Raw genomic sequence first — 23127 nt, 5'->3', positions numbered from 1 at the left:
GCACATGGGGTAAAAGTTTGTTAGTTCTGGCTGCTTCTGCTGATGGTCAAACACTTACCGTTCTCTCCCTGACAATTTGTTCAATTTCCGATAGTGGATTGCCATCCATTTTGCCGCTGTTGGCCTGCAAGTAGAGCAAGAGAAAAGGGAAAATTCAATGATGGTCTCGGCTCAAATACATAATGAAAAACTTTCAGGAGCTTCCCCCTCCCCTCAGGAGTTGCTCCTCTGTGTTTGACTTGCAATAGAGCAACGATTATTGCATTAAAGCCCTCCAGGCGGCTAATTGAAAAACTTTTTCCCACTCAAATGGATATAGTATCTGCGCTGAACAGGTAAACTTTGAAAGACAAACAATCCAGCGAAAATAATAGGAAAAAAGGGGCCAAAATTGAATAAACGATGATGTGAATCGTCCGAAAGTGCCGCTGCCTCCCTGCCCCACTGCCCCACTGCCGCTGCAGTTGCATTCCTCTGGCGCATCGCTGGGCGAATGGATTTCCCACAATGTTTTCTCTTGTTTTCAAATTAACAGCAGAACAAAATCAAGTACGCAACAATTGTGGGAAATGCCCCCTCACACACACACACACACACACACACGCACACGCACACACACACACACACACGGGTCCCAATGGCTGGTGGTTTTATCATTTTGTGGCAATTTTCGAAATAAATATTCGCATTTGATTGCATGTTCAGCTCGTATTTGAATCACTCGCGTTATTTTCGGCTTGTGTGTGTGTGTTTCTTTTTTTTTTGTTTTCAGAGCTCTAATTAATTTCAGTTATTTTTGTTGCCGTGTTTTGTTTTTGTTGCACAAATAACGAAACAGCCTGGTACTATGGAGAACTGTTGGGCAAAAAACTAAACTAACAAATGGCATCCGAATGTGGTTTTCGGTGCAAATAGTGCCAGCCAAAAGGCGATGAAGAGTGGCAGGCAGGCAGTTGGTTCGTTGGTAAACCACAGATAAAATTGTGTAACCATTCGAGTTGGTTGCTGCTGCTTCTGCTTCTAATTCCCTTTCTGTTACTCTGCCCAGAGTGAGGGTATTCTGGTGGCCACAGTTCCACAGCCAAATCGCAGGACACTTGGAATTTTGCCCTTCTGTCCCTCAGAACCATGAATTCCTAGAATCAGATGCGAATGCCAATCCCAATCATCTAAATCTAACCCTACTTCAGGCCTCAGTCCAATCCCAATTTCTATGTTCTCATCAAAATCTATCCCTACTTCAGGCCCCAGTCCTAGTTGCCATGGTTCCCCCGTCTGCTATGCTTTCATGGAAGGATTCCCTTAAGGAAAACACTTCACCTTCCAAGTCCTACTTCATATTAGCCTACAGCTAATTCTAGAGCTCGATCATTCGTGTAGCTGCTCCAAGAAAGATCTTTATCTGTCCGTAAGTGTATCTAAAGCTGCTGTCACTGAACATGTTTTTCTTTCATTCTTTCTCTCTTGTGTGTTTTTCTAAGAGCTTTAAGCGATAAGATTGGTAACTGGCACTGGCACTTGGGCACTCGCTTTGGCTGTCAGCTGTTTTGTGGCCCGAAGTTTGTCATCAGGCAACGGGGGAGGGAGGAACCGAATGATACACAATGGTGGTAATGGCTATTGCAACACTCGGAATGCACTCAAAATAATAGTAATAATAATAATGATAATAGTATGCACTGGCTTACAAATAAACGAAAAAAGCAGCTCATGATGGCACACGTGAATGCTTAAAATTCGCGTCACAAATTGAGTTGTATTTTTTTTTCTCTGTTGGCTCGTTTTGGGGGAAATTGTCTTTCAATGGGGAGTGTTGTATGCTTTATAAGGATGTCGTCCGCTCTGCGTTCAAATCACGACGACGACGGCGACGCATTTTGGCAAAACGAGGAGAGAATCTTGGAAGGCGACAACGACGACGACGACGACGACGACTGAGCGCCAAGGGAACCACCGAGCGACTGAAAAGCAGAACACTGAGTGGGACTGCACGGAACGGCCTAATAGTTTCGCCTGTTGCCATCATGTTTTACATGTGTGTATATATGTGGGTGCCACAAGCACACACACACACACACACACACACAGGCAGAGGCACTGTGATATCTGTGATATCAAAAGAAACTCTCAATCAACGCTAGGCTAACAATTTCGTCGCACAAGTCACTTGAGGAAAAGCGTTGAAATAATTGTTGCTATATATCGAAAAGAATATGAGTGAATCTGTGTATATATTTAGAGAGAGGGAGAGGGAGAAAGAGAGACTGGTAGATGGTTGGGAACAAGGTATAATGGAAAGAAGGTAAGGAAGGGGCGTTGCTACTTCTGTTTATCCAAGGGCTTCCACTTATCGTAGAGGGAGTATATATGACGTATATAAAGAAAGTGTAGGAGTGTGAAAGATGGCGCTAAGATCAAGGTATATTCACTAGAAGGTAGGGCACTCCCTACTTTCCTTCTTTGTGTCGTTTTTGCCCCCCTTGAGAGGTGGGCAGGCCCCACCTTGGGCGTTATATACCCTGCATGAGACTTTCCTCTGGATGTGTGTGTGTGTGTGTGTTGCCACTTTTGTAGCATTTGCTGTATAAATACTTAAATACATAAATTAATTCGCATTTTGCGGCAACAACAAGGCAGCAATAAAAACTGTGTGAAGATTTTCGCGAATGATCGACACAAGGGATACCCCGTCGGTGCATACCAAGAACTCAACAAAAATAGAACGAACCCTTTCCTGCTGTCAAGCGATATGAGTGCCGACATTGAAAACTAATCAGCGGAGCAGGGCAGAGTCGAGTGGCACGGAGTGGAGCTCTGTAACCCTAGAAACCGCCGCAAGAACTGGCTGCCAGACCCACGCACATGACGTACATTCCATCCACAAGCCCCACAAAGTGGTCCGACATTTAATTAGCCTTTTTGGGAAGTGGACGGGGGCAGCCAGGAGGAACGTGCAACAGGGTGAATGATGTCACATACATATACATATATATTGAACAAATACATGTAGAACATATAGAAACAAAGGGCATGGAAATTCGACAAGGAGAACTATTAAAAATTAATGACAATGCAAATAGGCGATGGCAAATGGCAGCGAACTAAACAAAGGTGGAGCAGAGCCAGCAAGCAGCAAGCAGCAACCAGCCCGGAACCCTCAGACCCCATTGACAAGTGGGCCAAAAAGTTAACAGAGGGACTGGACTGCCAGACAGACGGGCCTCTAACTGGGTTAAGAAGTTCGCACCTGTAAACAGCCGCAGGTAAACACACAGGAAAGACACAATGGAACGATGATGGGTATGGGTGGGTGGGACTGTGGAAGCGTTGACGCATCAAGGCGGCATCGACAACATTTACAAGGCGCAAGGCGCAAGGCAGTCCCCGAAAATGTACATTAAATTCAGCCGACTAATAAGCCATCATCAGACTAGAAACAGAAACAGAATCGAGAACACACCAGAGAGCGAGAGAGATACACTGAGACGACGACATTCAATTTATTGACAACACGGACAGACAGCGGACATCGTGCCAGTGCCAGTGGCACTTTGCATTGGCGACACTCTGTCGATGGACACTCACCCACCCACACCCACACACCCACACACACATACACGCACATCTCTCTGTCTCCAGCTCCATTCGGGGGTACCCCCAATCATTAATCAAATTGGAAGGCGAGCGGAAAACACACATCACAGGGAAAACTTTAAATCTTTTGTGCAAATGCAAATTTTCCAGAATTATTTCGATGCTTTCCATGAATCATTGTATCCTTTCTGTGTAATTTGTTCCCCCATCCCCTCCACCCCCTCCCCCCATCCACGCAGCCAAGAAAAGTCCCTCTGCCACGCAAGACATTCCCTTGAACGGAATCATCGTCGTATCGTCCGATATCCGACATTCGTCTGCAGCTAATTTGAGTGTCCGAAATTTATGCGTCCCGCACCCAACCTCCTCCTCCGCCTCCTCCTGCTCCACCCCCATTCTCTGTGGAGACCTCGGGCTCTCTCCCATGCTGTGGCTCATTCAGTTTATCTTCTCTACGCGTACGAGTACACGGGTGTACGTTCTTTTCTGTTCTCTGATTTGCTCTCCATTCTATGGGTAAACAAACAAAATAAAGTGGCGCATTTATGGCCAAAGGTGGCTGGCCCTCTCCCGCTCCCCCATGTCTCAAATGGCGCCCACACATCACCCTCCCCACCCCAGCCACCCTCTCTTAGGAGGAGGTAGAGTGTGTGCTGTGCTCCATCCGCTATGCTTTCTAATTGAGCAAACGGCCCGTGTTTGGATGACGTCTTTGATGGGGATGTGGCTGTGGATATAGGGGCCAGAAGTTACAATAAACTGCTTTGATTTGTGTGGGAACAACACACACACATTTCAGAACAGAACAGCACAGCACAGTCGAGTCCAGTCCAGTCCAGTCCAGTTCCAGGGGAGCTGCTGCCTAGACAAATAAACTGTGGGGCGCTAAAAAACGAGGCTAGAAAAACACTATTTCGGAGATTGGAGAATGGACAGACGTATACTCGCATCATTCACGCCATGGAAGAGGGAATTTCGTGCTCTAGATTTCCTGAATGCCTGAGTCTGAAGGGAGCCTCGAATACCCCAAGAGAGAAGCTTGGAGTACCCAGTTTTCAAGTGAATTGCACCTCATTTTGAGGCTTCGAATCAGGGTGTGCTCTGAATCCTCAACCTCTTAGAGTACAATGGAACGTTCGAATACTTCGATTTGTAGAGTGTAATATCAAACGAATCCTCCAAATCCCTAGAGTTGTCCCTCCCTTCGAATCTTTGACTTCTCAAACATTTCCATAGACGAAAGGAAAACTCACCAAATTCGAGGAGCTCTCCTTGACGTCCTTTGTAAATGCGGGCGGTCCATTGGCAATCAAATGTGGCTCCTGGATGGGCTTCATGGGCGGCGGCATCTCCAGACCGGCCTCCTCATCCGGCTCATAGTCGACCCCGGCCCCGGCCCCGGCTCCGGCTCCGGCCGTTGGGGCCGGCGCATGGTGCTGTGTGGGGAATTGGGGTGCCACCGTTGAGGGGCTGCCACCTGGCTGCCCCTGCTGTTGCTGTTGTTGTTGTTGTTGCTGCTGTTCGGCGGCCAAATCCTCGGCGTGCTTTTGTGGTAGCTGCAAAAGGCAAAAGGCAGAGACGCAGAAACGTTGAAACGTCAAATGATTTTGTTATAAATAAACGCTCGTAAAATATTAGCTATACGGCGGATGGCCGCTGGCCGATGGCGGACGATACTCACTCGCAGACTCTTCTCCGAGGGCTTCTTGATGAGCGGTTTATTGTTGGGGGGCTTCTCCACCTTGCGATTGATCAGCGGCAACCAGTTTCGCCTGGAAATGAGCAGAAGGAAAACAGGACATGAGACATCTCTCTCTCTCTCTCTCTCTCTCTCGCTCTGTCAATCAAAAGTCGCGCCGTAAGGACGTGTTTTCCTACAGAAACTTCCGAATGGATGTTGTCGTGTGCACACAATCCTCCATCTCTCATTTCTCTCTCGCTCTCGCTCTCACTCGCGCTCTCTGTGAACCGAAAATGGGAAAAGATATGTCGACTGCTGGCGGTTGGCTGTCCAGCTGCGTGGCCAACACCAGACTGTCGCCAGCCTCGCGGGCTGCTGCTTAGCCTGGCCAAAAGCACTTGGCCCAAACGCCCGCCCTCCCGCTGCTCTGTCGCCGTCGGCGCCGCCTCTCGGCCGCACAGTGGGCCAGAGCACGACTCCCACATCCCATATTTCCAAGGCAATTGTATTTTTATGTTTTATGATTTTTAAAAGCCCAAATTTCCCGCCTTATTTTGTACTTTTTGTTTATGAGCCAAACTTTTCACAGCATCATTTCTTGTCATAAAAGCAGGAGGTCAGGTCTCGCGTCCTTCGTCTCTTATTTATTCTCTCGCTCCTTTGATTAATTTCGGAGCCACAGGCAGCCCCCACAAAAAAAGTTTATGGGTCAGCTTCCGACCTCCGACTTTTGCGGATTGGAACGAATCATTAATCAGCCCCCACTTTGGGGTAGCTCCATCTCCATCCCAATCTTCCCCTCTCTCTCTCTCTCTCTCTCCGAGTGGCAGATGGCCAGAGATTTCAACAGCTCATCAGCAGAGCTTATGAATGGATGGTTAAATGGCTGAATGGCTGAATGGATGGCTGGGGCGGTGGCAATGGAAAATGCATTTGCATTTTGCAAAAGCGTTGCTTTGCAACGCCACATAAAACATTAATTAAGCTTAATTAATGGGCAAACTAGTGCGAAAATTCGTGGCGTTGCGAAAATCAATTTTCATTTAACCAAAAACGTCACCACAGCAGGAGAGTCCGGGCCTGATGATCCATTAAATAAATTATTTGGTCAAATATAAATATTTTATGCACATTTTCGTTCATTTTTCGAGCCAGTTCCACTTCAAATGATGTTCAAAATGTCTTTAATGGTTGGAAAAGGGTATTTTTTGAGAGGGCCTATCCTTAAAACCTACATTTTTTAGGCATTTGGGATCATCTGTTGAGCATATCCTGGCGGAAAATGTCTCAAATCGTTTCGAAGCAGCTCGGTGAAGGATATTCCGTTTGGATATTCATTGCATACGAAAATTCTCCAATTATATGCCCAAAGAATGGAGAATCATAGTCAATGATCCTAAAAACATCGTAGCCCTGGACGATTAGAAAATGTTGTCGAAAGTTCCAAAACTATCGATGAAAATGTCCAAAAATTGGCCATGGTTATTGGCTTTGAGCCCCCAAAGTGCAGGGGGGGGTAACATAATTCAAAGTAAAAATAAATATTGACACACGGAAGAGGGTCGCGCGGCAGGGACAGCACAGGACACTTCAACCGTTCGTGGATTGAGGTTAATTTTCCCGGAAAAGTATTTAATTTATTATGAGGCTGGTTGCGTTACGTTCAAAATTCATTTGGCTGATGTAATGTTTTAGGCAAATAGACAAAGAGTCGCCTCCCACAGTCCGCAGCGAGTGTGCGCCTCTCCCTGGGTGTGTGCGCGCGCGTGTGTGTGTGTGTGTGTGTGTATTAATGGGGTCGCCGCAAAGTATGCAACACAAAAGTGGAAGGCAGTCACAAATTTGCAGTTTCCTGTGACCGAGTGTCTCCGTCTCCCTCTCTCCCTCTCTCTTTCTGTCTGTGTGTGGGTGTCCATTTGGTTCATTGGACTTGAGGCAGCACGCGCTGTCCTTACACTTCCTCTATCCTCTATCCGCACCATCTATCTCCTCTATTCTATATCCTGGACAAACACACGCGCATATTGACACAGTGCTTGAGACAAAGAGCCTCCCATTCACTGACCAAAAACTTGTGACACGAGAGACACAAGGCAGAGGGGCAGAGCAAACCGAAACGAACAATAATCCATATTCATGTTGAGCGGAAGAGTGCCAGAGGGGGAGGAGCAGGAGGCGACGGAGGAAGTCTCTTCCACCACTTAATGCTCACTCAAGTGAGTCGGCAACAAGCAAAATGCCCAATTAGTGTGCAAATATTGAAAGTACTTTTCTGTGGGTTAAACGCCACCCTCCTCCCTCCTCCACCCACTGCCACTGCGGCTCCTCCTCTGGCCATAAATGAAATACGCAGGGGATGTTAGTTTCGATGTTAGGCCCCCAGAACAATGCCTTCTGCCTTCTGGGAGAACAACTGGGAACTACTTCGGGTGTGGGCAAAGCTCTCTCTCATTCCCGATAAGATTACACCTCCTTCTCCTTCGATTGTGAGTTTCGTTTGAATGCGTAATTTGAGGAAGCCATCGGAGTGATTTCGTCGAACTCATTCCCTTAGTAATATCAAAACAAATCAATTTCTAATCGTCTCTCTGGGTTTTCTGCGACACACCAGACCACCACTGCGTATGATTAATGCGAATGCGAATGCGAAGGGGTAAGAGTCTTATCATTCGACAGACCACAGACCACAGACCCCTCCCTCCCTGCCTTCTTATCGCTGCAGCACCACAACATAACCCCAAGACATCCAATGACTAAGCCACAGGACAAAGAGGTTTCCATAGCCCCCCTCTAAAATATTCTCTGGCTGTTTTTATGGACTACATATGTGCATACGAATGTGTGTGCATTCTTTGCAATAATATGATAATGATTTTAATGGGTTTGCATGGGGCTTATAGAACAGGTTTCCGATTTGAAACGCTAGCATTGATATAATTGCGCAATTATCGCGAGGGAAACCCTGAACGGCCCGCCAGAGAGAGAGAGGGAGAGAGAGATCCCATCTGGGAATAACCAGAAATACATTTCGTTCTAAAGATCCCAAGAGAATTGGCTTCTTTTGAGAGGCGCCAGATAAGAGAAGGAAACTCCCAAAAAAAAAAAAAAAAAATAAGCCCCAATTCGCAGAGCGGAAAGATAACGAGCCGCCGCTGAGGGGGGAAGTCCAAGCCTCATAGACCTCCTCGTTTATCTCGGCAGAGTCTAGAAATCTTTAAAGTGAAAACTTAACGAAGCTAAATTGTGGCTGGACAAACAACGTGTCTGTTTAGCATCCACCAGCCACGGCCAGAAACGTGACGCGAGTTGATGCCCCACCAGACACCAGGCAGAGCCGCCACCAGCTGCAGCAGCCACCTGCATAATGAGCGACAGCCGGGCACCAAATCGTCTCCGATACACGTTTCCACTGATAAATCCACGCTGAAAATCTGCATTGGAGAAGGCTCCGGCTGCGGCTGCGGCTGCGACTGCGGCTCCGGCTCTGATTGAAGCTTAGTCACTTGTAAATGTGTCCGGCGGAAACAAACAAGCACGAAAACAAACGCTTGGGGCAAACGAAAACAAACAGCAGAATGGTAAAGGGGGAGAACCGAAGCTGCTGATACCCTTACAGATTGCTTTAAAGAACTTTCATTGGAATGTGAAATAGCCTTAGAAGTAGATGGAAATGGGGGTTAAGTATGAACAGATTCGGAACAAAAAAGTGTACTTTTCGGATCGGTGAGGCTCTCATTGAAGAGTATCAAAAACACACACAGAATTAAAGCTAATTTCAGGGAAAGATCTCGGCAATTGGGGGACAAATCTGTTATTGCAATTGAGGCGACATTAAGGGGGACTAAGACTAACCTAAAGAAGGATTTCCTTCGCTCTTTTGTGACCTGCTGCTGTTGCTGCCCCGCCGCCGCTGCCTGGCAACAGACGCAGGTGAAGCCTGGTGCTGCATCTCCACCATTTCCATTGCCATTTCCATTTCCATGTCCGTTTCCGTTCACAATCAAAGATATGGACTTGAATAACTTTGGCATCGACGTGGAGCGCCTGTGGCTGCGCATGTGGGTGGGCGCCGAGCTGCGTTTCACTTGAATCGAAGGGCAATCGGAACTTGAACTCAAATTCAAATTCAAATTCAAATTAGCGTCCGTCACATTGTTGTTATCGCACTCGTCCTCCACGGCGTCGACGGCAGGAGCGGCGGCAGGGGGCGGTGGTATAGCGGCGTTTTTAAAATGAAAACCGTTTTCGGCTGGCTTATCGGTGGTGCCGTTGCTATTGTTGTTGTTGCACATTCCAGATAACACACACGGACACACACGGGGACACGCTGTCGAAGAGCAACAAAAAAAAAAGAAGCACAAAAACACTTCGGAGCAGTGGTTGTCGTCCCTTCCGATCAGTTCTTAAGGCACTCAACACGAACGTTGCACGGTGCGTATACGTTGCCCGTCTTGGCCGCCGTCTAACGATTAACTGTTGCTCGACGCCGACGCCGACAGAGAGCGAAGCGGGACGGCGAACGCGAACGCGATAGCGTGCAAAAAGTTCTCGCCTTTCGCTTTCTGGAGAAAACCCCCGCACTCTCACACGCACACGGACACACGAACACACCGACACACCACACACCACACCTACGGCACACAAACAAAAACAAAAACAAACAGCTTAACGTAGCGCTGCCCAAAGGACGGAGAAGAGGGTAAAGAAGAGCGAAGAGCAGCATAAGCCAAGGGAGCGAGAGGGAGCGAGAGAGAGAGAGAGCAAAAGGTGGCTGCATGAGCGAACGCTGAGCTGAGCGCGTGTTCCGTTCTTATGATTTTTGTTGTTCTGGGATACCCTTTAGCAGAAATTTACAGAACAAGAGGGTATATTCATTTCCAGGCAGATGTTTGCATAGATAGATAGAGATATATTTCAATAGATATACAATGGTAACCATATATGGGCATTTCCTTGGAAAAATCCAGCGAGATCAAAGATTAAAGGCCAATATAAACACATTTCCACCTACTTTTGTGACGTTTTTATTATTAAAGGCTATATGGCATATAATTTCATTAACTTTGATCTGAAAACCTAATCAAAAATTAAACTTTTCGTTATTTTTTTGGTATTTTTATAATTTTAGGTTCTCCTTGATAAAAGTCTCTCCTTAAAGTCTTTCAAAAATATTGAATTATCGAACAAATTCCAGAAAATTTGCTCAATATCGCTTAACGATATATTTTTTAACTTTTATTAACCCAACACGTTTTTGTCCGTGCGACAGAGGTTTTAATTAAATTTAAAAAAAAACACAAATCATATTTGCCTAAAACTATAGCCATTTCTAAGACACATCGATGTACAACATTTATCAGAAATTCGCATCAATATATATCCACTACTTTCGTTAAAATCTGCGTTTGAATTGATCGCCGTGAAAACAACCCATGTGACTGTCATGGTTTTTTGCAAACAAAAATCATAAAAATTAATAGTTGCTCCAAATCGCTCTTAGCTTTTATTATAGGGCCAATCAAGTGCTTCTTTATAGTGGAAAAATAATTTTGAAAATCCGTCTTAATTTTACCTTTTTACCACCTGCAATGTGTACGATGTGTACTTCAGGGAAATGCCCATAAAGTCTATCTATCCATCAATCTATCTATATATATATCAATCTTTTACCTATATTCTATCCATCAATCTATCTATCTGTCAATCTATAACCCATATTCTATCTATCAATCAATCTATGTTCTGTTTAAATAAAACAAAATAGTTTCCATCTCCCCTAAAAAGGTTTCTGTCTGAAACTCGTTTCGTAGCTCGTAATAAAGTGTACAAATAAATATGTAATATGCCACAGAAATTATGATTTCCTTTAGCATATAGTCGATGGCAAGCTGTTTTAAAGAAAAGAAACACACAAACACCTCAATCTATAGTTGCATGGAGTCCAAAAATCCAGGCCATTGAACAAATAACAAGACTTTGTAAAGAAAAAAGAAAACCTAACCTAAAAACCTCGGAAAAGTCTTGGTTTCACGATTGTATTCCATATACACAGCTTTACCAAATGGTATTGCAAACATATAGTAGAAATTCGATACAGATTCTATATCCCGAAACAATAGCAGAGATCTTTAAGATCGGTTAGGGTATCCCTCACTTCGACTGCCGCAAATAGCTCTTACTTTTGTTTCTGGTTTTGCTTTTCTCACTTCGCTCTCTCTTCATTCGGCGTTCGCTCTCATGCTCATAGTTGTAGTTTTTGTCATTGGCTGAGGGGAGCACTGGGTGCTGTGTAATGGGTTTATATCTTTATGGCCGCCCCGACCCACTCCACCAGGCGACGCCTGAGCTCTGCGACACGCGATTAATCGCCCAGGCGGAAAATGTTAGTACAACTCGCATGTAAGCCCAAGTGCGAGAATTTAATCGCCAGACAAACACAAGTTGAAGGGAATTTCTATACTTTTGAGACGCGCGTCTGTTGACAAAAGTCATTAAAGAATATACACTTCTAAATCAAGTTTTCCCCCGTCTGGAAATTAGTTTCGGGTTGGTGTAGGTTATGTATCTCTAGGAGAGGCAAACGCTGTTGAGCGTTGGGATTTTAAGGGTACATTTGTATCTCTGCCATAAGAAAAGGAGGGGAGATTAAAGCCCAGTGACAGTGGTTCATGACAAATGCCCAAAATCGGGTGATTCTGGAATTTATCAACATATACATATAAACGTTTAATCGGCCACTTATGCAATGAGTCTTCTCTGTGTCGCCCAGAGTTCACTTAAGTGAGTCACCAGATAGCACACAGAAGCAGATAGTTTCCAGCAGCTGTCTAGCCCGTCCTTTCCGTTCCCTTCCTTGAGTTCGCAGAGCAAAAGAGCGCGAAAAGTCAATCCCAGTGACGCATGATTAATGGATAAGCAAGACAAAGCACGCGGAACGCGGCACGCGGCACGAGCCACAAAGCCCGAAGAAATCACAGTAGTTAGGCGGCTAAATGGATGATAAATTACCCATGGCCCGGGGAGCTCTTATACTCAAAGAGGAGTCTTCGAAAGAGAGCGTCTTATCAGAGGGACGAGAGGGTGGCACCCGAGTGACGAATGCCAATGAAGTGCCTGATAATTCATTATCTGACCACCGCAATAGAAACCTCAAAGAAAGGTGACATTCAGTCAGAGAGCGAGAGATACCCATTAAATGGGAAAATAAAGCCCGAGTCTTACCCGCTAAAACCACGACGTTTGGTGGACGAGGAAAGGGCATCCGTCTTGCTTCGATTGCCTGCAAAAACAAAACACACAGGGAAAATTAAAATATTACAAATGAAATTTGGGTATCCTTTTGTGGGACTTACCCTGATCCTGCATGTTCTCAGTGGTCTTGGCGGCCGTTGCGGATCCGGATCCCTGCTTGTGCGAGCCCGGCGGCGGTTTGAGCACTGAGACGGGCACGAGGCCCTCCTGAACGGCGGCATCGTCGTGCTGCGGATTGAGGCGCACCAGGCAAAAGTCCGGCTCGGTGGCCGAGGGCTGTTCGATAATTTCCACCTGCTGGCCCTTGCTGACGCTCAGCTCGTTGGTGCCGCTGGTGGCAATGTAGTCGGCCACCACCCAAGTGGCCTCCTGGTTGCCCAACTGGAAAGAGAGGCACAGAGCGAAAGAGAGGGAAAGAAAAGAGATGAGTATCGAGTGTTGCTTGTGGCAAGGAGTGCAGTTAATACGAGCCATAGGTCGAGGTCAATGTCAATGTCGAGGTTTAGGTTAATGTTGAGACGTGCCAGTGGCATCCTCTTTTGTATTGATTGACCGCCAGTGACGGAACAATGGAGGCTTGCCTCAAGGATCATTGGCAGAGCACAAGGAACTAATTAGGAAGCCATTCAAGAGCACAGGTCTCTATTGTCTCTCATTAAATATGCATAACGGAGAGCAACACCACAAGCCACCCAACGGAGGAGGAGGAGGAGCCACCGCCTAATCAAGCACACACACACACACACACCTCCCCGCCCTGTGTGTGTTGTATTAATAATTTATAAGTTTATTAATTTACATGCGGCCTTGTCGTTCGTGGGTGTTGATGTGTGGGCGTCTATCGGTTTGGGGTCTTTAAATCCCAACACAGCCCCCTCCCCCCCCCCCCCCCCCCCCTCCCCTAAAAGCGGGCAGAACATGCCACAAATGATGGCAAGCAGAGCAAACGTGCCACAAATGATGAAAAGAAGAGGCAAAATGCCACAGATGGGTTGTGGTTAATCGGCAATCGATGACAGCGAGAGAGAGAGACACACAGAGAGAGAGGGAGAGAGGGGGGGGGGGGGGGGGGGAGGGAGAGATTACACCATTTAGCAGAGGTTTCCTCCCTTTTCCTTTCTGTCGGGGAGTGTGGCACGGAGATTCTTGGTGCATTCGTTGCGAGGTTCCATCCATTCAGTGGTTGCGAGGTTGTTTCCTCCATTCAAAGTGTTTGGTGGAATATTTCAATTTTATATGACATTCCCCCCCCCCACTATACCACCCATTTGATGATATTTATTTCACATATAATATTTATGTGGGAGCCGCCGTTAAGTGACTGACGGAGCAGGCCACATGGAAACACCTGCTGCCTGCTGCCTACTGCCTGCCATGGCAAATGGAGGGGAAAATACAGGTGTGGAGGCGGCACAAGACCCAGGCCCCTGGTGCCCAAGGAGCAGGGTGCAGGGTGCAGGGTGCTGCCCCGTACGGTAAATGGGAAAACGATGTCGCAAAGGCACAGGGAGGGGAGGGAAGGGGAGGGGAGGGGAGACTGGCCTGCCTGCCGCTCATAAGCGCAATTAAATCAACTTCATCAGCGTACGACAGGCGCAGGAGGCGCAGGAGGCGGCAAAGAGGTGGCAAGGAGCTTAGTATATTATGACCGCCTGACTGCCTTCCATCCTTCAAGCGTCAGAGGAGCGCGAGGGAGAGAGTGTACGTGTGCGTCTATGTGTGTGTGTGTGTGTGTGAATGAAATTAACACACACGTAGAGCAGGGAGAGCTGGGAGAGAGAGAGAGCTGCCTCTCCCTGGCATGCCATGGAGGCAGTGGCTTGCCCCATGGCATCTCGCTGTTAATTAAGCAGCACTGACACGTAAACGTGCCTCCTACACGTGTATGTGTGTGTGTGTGTGTGTGTGTGTGGCATTAGTGTATTAGTGTGTGCATTAGTGTGGGCTTTTAGGACCCCATATGTGTGTGTGTGCACGTTTCCTCTCTTGTAATGCAATTAGTTGAAAACTTTCTGTGTGCAAAACAGAAAAAAAAAACGAGAGAGAAAAAGTTCCAGCAGAAAGTTTCCACCAACAACAAGGAGGAAATTGCGCAAAGGGTGGAAGGTGGGAGGAGTATGGACAGGAGGCGTTTGCGTGTGGGCGTGGCACACATGATTCCATTCGTTTGCTGAATTTAGATACTCGTGAAAGGCAAAGAACTATTCCAATAAATGCTCCAAGAGTGTGCAACAGCCGCTAGAGTGTGCCCCGCATTACGTATACGGCAATGGCAATGGCAATGGGCCATAAGCATCGATTATAATCGTCAGCATAGGGATCCCACAGCAACATCATCATTCAGTGGCAGGAGCTGGAGGATACACCATCGTTATCCTCATGATTAGCAGCAGCCAGAGGAGGAGGAGGAGGAGGAGGAGGAGCAGAAGCTGTGGTAGGATTCATCATCATCATCGTCATGAGTAGCAGCAGCGGCAGTGCGGAGGAGTAGCCGTGGGAGTATCCTCCACTGCCTCCCTTTGTTTTGTGGTCTTTGCTGCAAATTGCTGCAGTCACGCACCCACGCAACGCCCCTGCACCACACAGACACTGCCACTGCCACTGCCACTGCCACTAATAAGCTGCAATCAGAAGGCAACAGCAGCAGCGGCAGCTCTCAGATGATTTGTGAAGTCTGCAAATGGGGCAGAAACCAGCAGCAGCTGTCGGAAAATCAAGGATATCGAAAGAGAGAGTGCCAATTGGACAGACGGGCAGTCAGGCGGAGAGGCAGAATGGCTTTAATTTACCATTTTCAAAATGTTGGGTATTTCTTTTCAATTTTCACTGAAAATTAAACACTTCTTTAGCTTTTCCTTTGAATTTTCGTTTCCTTATTGCTGGATGGCTGGCAAAAACTTGTAGCTACAAATTAAGTTGCTGTCCATTCCACCTCCACCTCCACTTCCCTGGCACTTTTCTTCCTTCCTTACACTTTCCACTTTACTGCTTTCATTGTCGTTTTACTTTTCGTCTGGCCTTTCGGCCCAAGTCTTTCATTAAAATAATGAAAGGATATTCCAGCAGTAGAAGAAACCAGAGTAGTAGGAGCAGGAGCCTGAGGAGGAGCAGGAGTCTGAGGAGGAGGAGCAGGAGTCTGAGGAGGAGGAGCAGGAGTCTGTAGAGGAGGAGCCTGTGGAGGAGGAGCCGGAGCAGAGGGAGCCACAGCTCCTCCTTCTCGGCGTTTTACGGAGAACTCGTTGCTGCCGCTGCAGAAATGCAATCAGCGCCGCCTTGTTGGGTTTCGCTCGCATCCCTTCGCCCCTTTCCTCGTGGTTTCTGGCTCTCGCGCCCTTTTTTTTTGCTTAAAATAATTAACGTGGCTTACAGTTTCCTTTGCGCATTTCCATATTTAATAGAAGGGGCGTGGCAGCAGGCGGAAATGGAAACTGCGTTGGCGTTCGAGACTTTGAAGAGGCTCTTCTTTGAGTGTGTCCTTAAAGCTGTTACTGCAATTTTGTCGTATTTTTCCGTCGGCATTTGCTCTCCCAAATAGATTCCCACAGATTTTGCATTGTTTTAACACAATGCCGGGGATTTTCGTCGCACCGAAATGTCGGTAGCAGAAAACCTTAAGATTGAGGCCGTAAGTTGGACATTGAAGGACCCTCCAAGAGCAGGAGGCAAGCGGGGAGAGCAGTGAGAACGACAGGCGCTGGGGAGAAGCGTGATGGAAACCTAGGAATAACAATGCCAATCCAATGGCAAATCAAACCTCAATGGATGCCTCCCCCCTCCCGCTCATCTATTTTACATATTCAATTGAAAACTTTCTACACGCCAAAAACTCAGCGCAGGATTTGCATATCGGTAGTCGCCTGCTGCTGCTGGGAATCCAGGATGCAGCCGAAATACGGGTAAACTTTCTAGATTAAAGTCCTGGAGGGAAGCCTCGATGACAGCGAACGCGACAGGGGCGGCGACACCCACATCCACGTAGAGGACCAAGTTTTCGCGTGGCAGGCAGGGGGGCAGAGGGAACTCTGCTTTTGCCTGATTACATGCCGATAACAATAATAGCTTAGGCCCTGCCACGAAAAACAACTCGAAGAATGAAAAGTCTTGCGCAGAAAATGCTGCCTTTTCTTCGCTTTCTTCGCTTTCTCCTCTTTTCTTTCATGTTCCGTGCCTCGCCTTTCCTTTCTCTCTGTTTTATCGCTCGCATCGCGAACTCTCCATATTTTTTTTCCCAGCTTTTCGCTTGTTGGAAATTGTAAAGCGATTTGCCAAAATGTTTACGTTATTATTGATGGTTTATTCCCTCTCTCTCGAGGGTATTCCTTCGGGAGTGTTGGCTGGGTTTGGTTGGGTGTAAGCTCTTTCTCTCTCTCTCTCTCAAGCCTCAAGCCATTGCCTTTCTCATGGCATCGTAAAAACGCAATTGCTGCCACCAGCAATGTGTGTGTGTGTGTAAAAAGCCATCAATTGTTAAGTCATTAAAAAATATGTGAGGGAGCGGAGCGGAGGGGAAGAGAGGCAGAAGGAACATAAAAGCAAGCGTCAGTTGTCAAGTGAAATTACAAACATCATTTAACAGATGGCTATCACAAATGGGCAGCACTTCGTCGCTCTGATGGGCAGCACTGTTCGTTGATTGATGTTTTCCGATAGAGAAAAATCTGTAGCCTACTTTCGGGCCTGCCAAGAAAACGGAATCCTTTTCTTTCATTCAATACATTTTTGATAAGCCCCAGAGAAATGTCCCCGGTCCCCCGTCCCCCGGACCACGGTCCCTGGTCCTCGGTTCCAATTCCAGACAGAATTTGTCGTGTTTTTCGTTTCTTTCCCAAAAAAATGTACTCTGGTAAATGGCCTCGTGGGAGAGCCATAAATCACATAGATATGCCCCACAGACACACGGAAATATCTATACATGCGAGGGCTACCATGCGACCCGTATATCTGCATCTGTATCTGTATGCACGGCGAGGAGAGTGTATCTGTGGGTATATGTTCTGCGGTAGATACATAAATATGTATTCCAGAGGGCATGTACATAAAACATAAACGTCTATTATTCAATTAACTCGCACAGTGGGTCCTCCCGGGGGTGTACCGGGGTGTACAGTGGGTACGTGGCTCGTCAGGTGCAGCAGTCGGGGGTCCCCGACATCAATTACGTTGTGGCAAACACCAATACAGCCGTCAACAAGATGGCAAACAAACAATGAAGGCCCCAGCCCCCCTTCCCCTTCCCCTTCCCCTTCCTGCCCACAAAAAAGGGAGCGGGAGTGCCTGAGAGGAGGAAGAGTAGCAGCTATCGCTCTGCTGTGGTCTGGTAATTGTGCGACAACATGTTAACACCAAAAGCGGGCCATTCCCTCGCACCCAGGGATAGGCCCATTGTCTCCGCTGGGCCCCCGGTACCCCCCGTACCCCCCGAAGCCACTGACTGTCTGTCTGCCTCCCTGTATCTGTGTGGGTGAGTGGAGAGCTGAATGAAAGTCATTTACAGTGCAAATCGAATAATATTCTAAATCCATTACAAGCAACTACGGGCCGGACAGGGAGCATAGGGGGCGATGGGGGATGGGGGATGGGCGCCAAGCAATAATGGATGAACGAAGGCAGCAATTAGGAGAGGCAGCCGCTCTCTCCGAAGGTGGTTTTGCATTTAAGAGAAGCGACAGAGAGACAGCAGCCATGCCACACACAGAGCCGAGAAGCCGCAACAGGAAAAAGCCGGAAACCACAGCCACACAGCCTGGAGGGTGCCCAGAGGATGCCCAGAGGGAGCCTTGACCAAGCCCAATTGCTGTTTGGGATTTTTGCAAAAAGAGTTGTGACCCCCAGTGTCAAGTGGGAGCAAACGCATGGCCAAAACAGAGAGGCCACTGGGAGTGCAGTGGGGGGGCAATCAAATGGGGAACGCACAAAGCCAGGACCAACTTTTTGTTGCACAGGGAGGGGGAGGGGGGAGGGGGGGAGGAGCACTCTTCTGACAAGGACATGAGCAATTTGTGGCCGGAGTGAGCCTCCTCCATGTCCAAGCGTTTGCCAAGCGTAGGGACGACCCTGAAGATGACAGATGGTCAGATCTGCAGGATGGGGGGAGGCCCACGATGCCAGTGGAAGGAGCAGGATATGTGCTGGCACGGTGGCCTGTTACGTGTTGCGTGGGCCTTCCCCATGGGATGTGGGGGACATGGCTGGCAGTCAACCAACCAAAGGACCAATTGTCCGAAAGAAAGCCTGGACTTTCGGACACTGGCAGCCTCTGGGGTCTCTGGTTTTTCTGGCTTTAAAAAGCAATGTCTATCGAGAGGCGTGTCACTGGCAGCAGCAGCAGCAACAGCAGCAGCAGCAGCATTTGGCCATTGATTTTATGGCGAGGCGATGGGGCAGAAGGAGTCGCCCGGAGCATGCCCCGAGCATCGTCAAATTTGTGATGGCCATTACGTGTACATGTGCACAGAGAGCGAGCGAGCGAGCGAGCAACGACAAGGAGCAAGGATACTCCTTCTCGAAGTCCCCCTTGGGGGCCTTGGCTTTAGTTCCTTTTACCACTTTATATTCTGCAGTATTTTGAGTATCTCAAGATGCGATTACGAGGAGAGCATGTATAGTAGTCAGGGGCTTGGTTGCTGCCTCCTGCCTTCTGCCTCCTGCTGTCGTTGCATGCTTTTCCTTCTGCTCACAAATTTAGTTACAAATTTGTTTGGCCTTCTGCAACATCATCTTTCGGTCGTTCGTTCGTTCGTTCGTTCGTTCGTTCTGGTGCCTTTTCCCTGTGGCAATTTGCATATCAGTGATGCCATTGAGGGCTGTTGAAAAGCGAAAGTAGTTTCCACTCCGAGCAGAGAAGTGAAGGTAACTTTTGGGTCCTTCATTGAGTGAGGGATTTATTAAAATCTGTTCTACATTCCGCAGAGTCCGCAGTCCGCATTCCGCATTCTGTTTCTGTTTCTGCTTCTGTCTTTCTGCACTTTGTTTGGGTTTCATGTTTTATTTGCATTTAGTTTTGTGGACGTTTTTCCCTCTTTTGTGGCATTTGTGCGCTGCCTAAAAAATGTCTGCTATTGTTCAGGGCAGCAGCCCTCCCTCTCTCTCTCTCTCCCTCTCTCCCTCCGAGCACTGCTTATGTTACGTCGTGACAGGCAGAACTGAAGCATGGATCAAGCGATGCAAAGCAGTTGCTGCAAGTGACAGGCAGCATGAGGACATATTTTTGTATGCCAGGAAATTTCTATTCCATTTCTGGCAAGAGAGAGAGAGAGAGTAAGAGAGGTGGAAACAAGCAGAAATGGTGGCACTTCAGAAGGTATGTTAAGGAGGAGGTGGCATCCACGAGCTGTGCCTCACCCCTCCCCTTTAATACGCCTTGCAAGTGTTGCTGCTGCTGGTGCTCTTGGCTGGGGATTTATTTGGCTTGTGCGCTCAAAAGTATGCCATAATAAAATGCATAAAGCATACGCCCCGTGGTATGCGCTGCGCTTCGAAAACTTTTGGGATGGCTGCCAGGCGAAAATGAAGGCAGGAAGAACCAGCACACAGCGCACCAGAAGGACAACTGCCATTCAAAGGAGCAGGAGAGAAGCAGCATCGTCACAAAAACTTTTCTCTGCAAGGCACAAACATTTTTCATTTGCCGCACACACACACGGGGGAGCAGGGGGGCCAGAGCGTGGGGTGGGGCATTCTTGCAACACCAAATTAAAGCGTTCTGTATATATCTGTAGGTATTCCGGCAGAGGGAAATCAATGAACCCGAGAACACTGGCCTGGAACACATCATCATGGGCATGGGAATGGGAATGGAAATCAACTTCTGTCTCAATCTCAGCCTTTTGAAGTCTGAGAATCAGCCTCTGCCTCATCTTCGGAGTCGGTATCCCGCCTCTGTCTCGTCTTGAGCCTCAGAATTTGCCCGTGTCCAGAGTCCGCCTCAATCTCTGCTTTGGCTTTCAGATTTGCAACCTCTGCTTCCGCCTCAGCGAATCATAAAGCAAATTGAGTGAAAGGGCAATGCGATTATAAAAGGAACGGAAGGGCAGCAGACCAGACCAGACCAGACCAGGAAGCTGCCACTAGTCCGAGGCAGAGAGAGAGAGAGACACATTGCTCAAACACCGAAATGTGACACAATGGATGTCCCGAGTAGGCGGTGGAGACGGAAGAGGGGGCCACCACGAGGCAGTGTCAAAGGAGGCAAGGTCAACAGTAGACTCAAGACACAATGCAGCGCACACAAGACGCAGGCGGACGCAGGGGCAGGGCCACACAATGATGATGATGATGATGATGAGGAGGAGGAGGATAAGGCTTACACATTCTCTGATGATGTGATAAATACATTATGTGATGATGTTGAAACTAGTTGTGGCACACACACAGAGAGAGAGGGAGGGAGAGAGTAATTGAAGCACTGACAATGGCAAATAAATTAGCGCTTGCCACACAGCAACACGGCGTATGATTAATGGGCTGCTTATTAAACGATGTCCTCTCTAGTGTCTGCTGTCTGTCGACTGCTTCGTGGGTCAACAACCAGTTTACAGTCCCCCCGCCGCCTGCAGTGTAGGGGGACATCCTTCTGAACTAATCAAAATAAATGCGAGACCCTGTCCCTGCTGCCCCCGCCCCCACAAAAAAAATGAAACAAACAAAATGTAATGCCAGAGAGTCCTTCGGTGACGACAGAGGGACATCAGTTGGCTGCTGCATGGCTAAGTAGATTTCTGATATCTATAGCTGCCGGCTCCCTGCTGGGTCCTTTGGCTAAATTTAGATACAGATACGAGTCCTGCCACTGCCACTGGCACTGGCAGCCATTCAAAGTTATTGTTTCCATTAGCATAACTAAGAGAACCGAAGAGCGGCACCCGCGGCAGCCTCCTCCGCAGATCTGAGGCGCAGAGGCGACTCCTACGTGGCATCAACATTAATCACAGGTCAAGCCGCACGCACACACCACACCGCCACTTATCGAGGAATGAGCAATGAGGAATGGCATTGATTTGAACGAACGGCGAACGGTCGCTATTCCATTCCTGTCGCATGATTTGTGTGTGCGTGCCACATACCGCAGGGCCAGAGCGGGCGGGGAGGGGTGACCTTTCTGCAAGCCACAGCTAAATAAAAGATTAGCTGGGCACCACAAAAGTTTTCCGATAAGGTCAAGGCAATCGATGGCCGTTCTTGTGGCATTAATATTTAGTGCCACGCCGCACTGACGCTTGTCGCCTGTCGCCCGTCAATCCTTCGATTGGGGCACCACAAATCCCGCATCCCGCATCCCGAATCCCTTTTTATCGTATCTCTTTTCTTAACATTCTAGAAGGTACCTTAAAGCCGCTGCTGCTGGGCTGCCGGAAGAACCGAAAGGAGCTGGGCGTATCGATGGTGTGCTGACGCGCCAGGACTCCGTGGCTGCTGACACTCGACTGCCGGAACCAAGGCAGCGAGATCTTGCGGCGACTCTTCCGCTGGACAGGAACTGCAGCTGCAGCTGGGCCTGCAACTGGAGATGCAGCCGGAGCCGATGCTGAGGCTGGAGCCGCCACCGATGGAAACGTAAAGGGTGAATGCTCCACTTGCTTCTGGGAGGAGGCACCTCCTCCAGCTCCTGCTGGCGGTGGCGATGTGGCGTCATCCTCTTGCAACGTACACAGCGGCGTGTTCTGTGCCGAGTCCGCCAGCGAGGGTGAAGGCGAGGGATCTCCCACGGCGATGGGTGCACTCAGCGGCAAAGGAGTGTTCGGCAGCGACACATATCCCTTGATCACCGCTGAATCCCTGTCGAGGCTGCCACCACCACCTGCTCCTCCTGGTTCACCGTACTTCAAGCGATCCAGCGATGTCTTCTTTTGGGCCACGGTGGCGCCTCCGACTCCGACTCCGCTTCCGCCTCCGCCACCATCTGCCGAGTCCACGCTGTTCATCCGCTCATTTAGGAATTTCTTGACACTCTTCATGATTGTTTTTCTCTCTCTCTTTGGCACTCTAGCACTCTCTCTTTCTCTCTCACTGTACTCTGTCTCTATTCGGCTTTCATTTTCATTTTTCCTTCAAAATCACAGTCGCTTTTAAACGTGGGGATGGTGGGGCTGCTGCGGGTGGGTGGGTTGTATGTGGCAGGACTTCTTTTTTTTTTTTTTTTTATTTCTTTTTTTATATTTTTAAAACACAGAAATTTTGGGGGCTTTTGTTCCGCCTCAAAATCGATAAAAAGTTCTCCTAGAGACACACAATGTTTTATTTTTATTTTATCCCTTTTTCGCTTTATTTTTGTTGTTCTTGGTATCTGTGTGTGTGTGTGTGTGTTGTTGATTGGATTTTACACACACACACACACAGATAGATACACACACGCGCTCGGGTACACACGCACGTACACACACACACACACACACACACACACAGAGACGGCTATGCCACTGACAGCCACTGAAACTGTGGTCTCGGTTTTACGCCCTGTCCTGCCTTTGACTTTCAATTAGTGCAACGCGGCGGATGATCAATTTTCGAGGCGACAGAAAGAGGAGAGGCCCCTGCATTTCCCAACATTTCCCAGCATTTCCCTGAATTTCTCTCTTTTATTCAATCAATGTACCGTTTACGGA

General features: G+C 48.0%; 1 protein-coding gene across 3 annotated transcripts in view; it reads right to left on the bottom strand.

The window, feature by feature from the left end:
* The window catches only part of LOC6603567 (triple functional domain protein), a 41369-nt gene that overhangs the window by 2392 nt on the left and 15850 nt on the right, over positions 1–23127 (bottom strand). The window contains exons 1-6 of one of the 3 annotated variants that reach the window (XM_002028513.2): positions 21850–22610; positions 12628–12907; positions 12497–12554; positions 5276–5366; positions 4848–5150; positions 59–124 (exon numbers count right to left, since the gene is read on the bottom strand). In XM_002028513.2, the coding sequence (XP_002028549.1) occupies positions 59–124; positions 4848–5150; positions 5276–5366; positions 12497–12554; positions 12628–12907; positions 21850–22479 (1428 nt within the window). In that variant the 5' untranslated portion in view covers positions 22480–22610. Of the gene's footprint in view, positions 1–58; positions 125–4847; positions 5151–5275; positions 5367–9127; positions 9676–12496; positions 12555–12627; positions 12908–21849; positions 22611–23127 lie in introns of those variants that run through there. The other 2 variants (XM_026992240.1, XM_026992241.1) reach the window with 2 other exon arrangements.

This window comes from Drosophila persimilis, unplaced genomic scaffold (assembly GCF_003286085.1).
Source record: "Drosophila persimilis strain 14011-0111.01,24,50 unplaced genomic scaffold, DperRS2 tig00000715-arrow-arrow-pilon, whole genome shotgun sequence".
In the NCBI taxonomy this organism is placed as follows: domain Eukaryota; kingdom Metazoa; phylum Arthropoda; class Insecta; order Diptera; family Drosophilidae; genus Drosophila; species Drosophila persimilis.
Note: the sequence above shows the minus strand (reverse complement) of the source record. Positions and strands in the feature narration are given on the sequence as shown.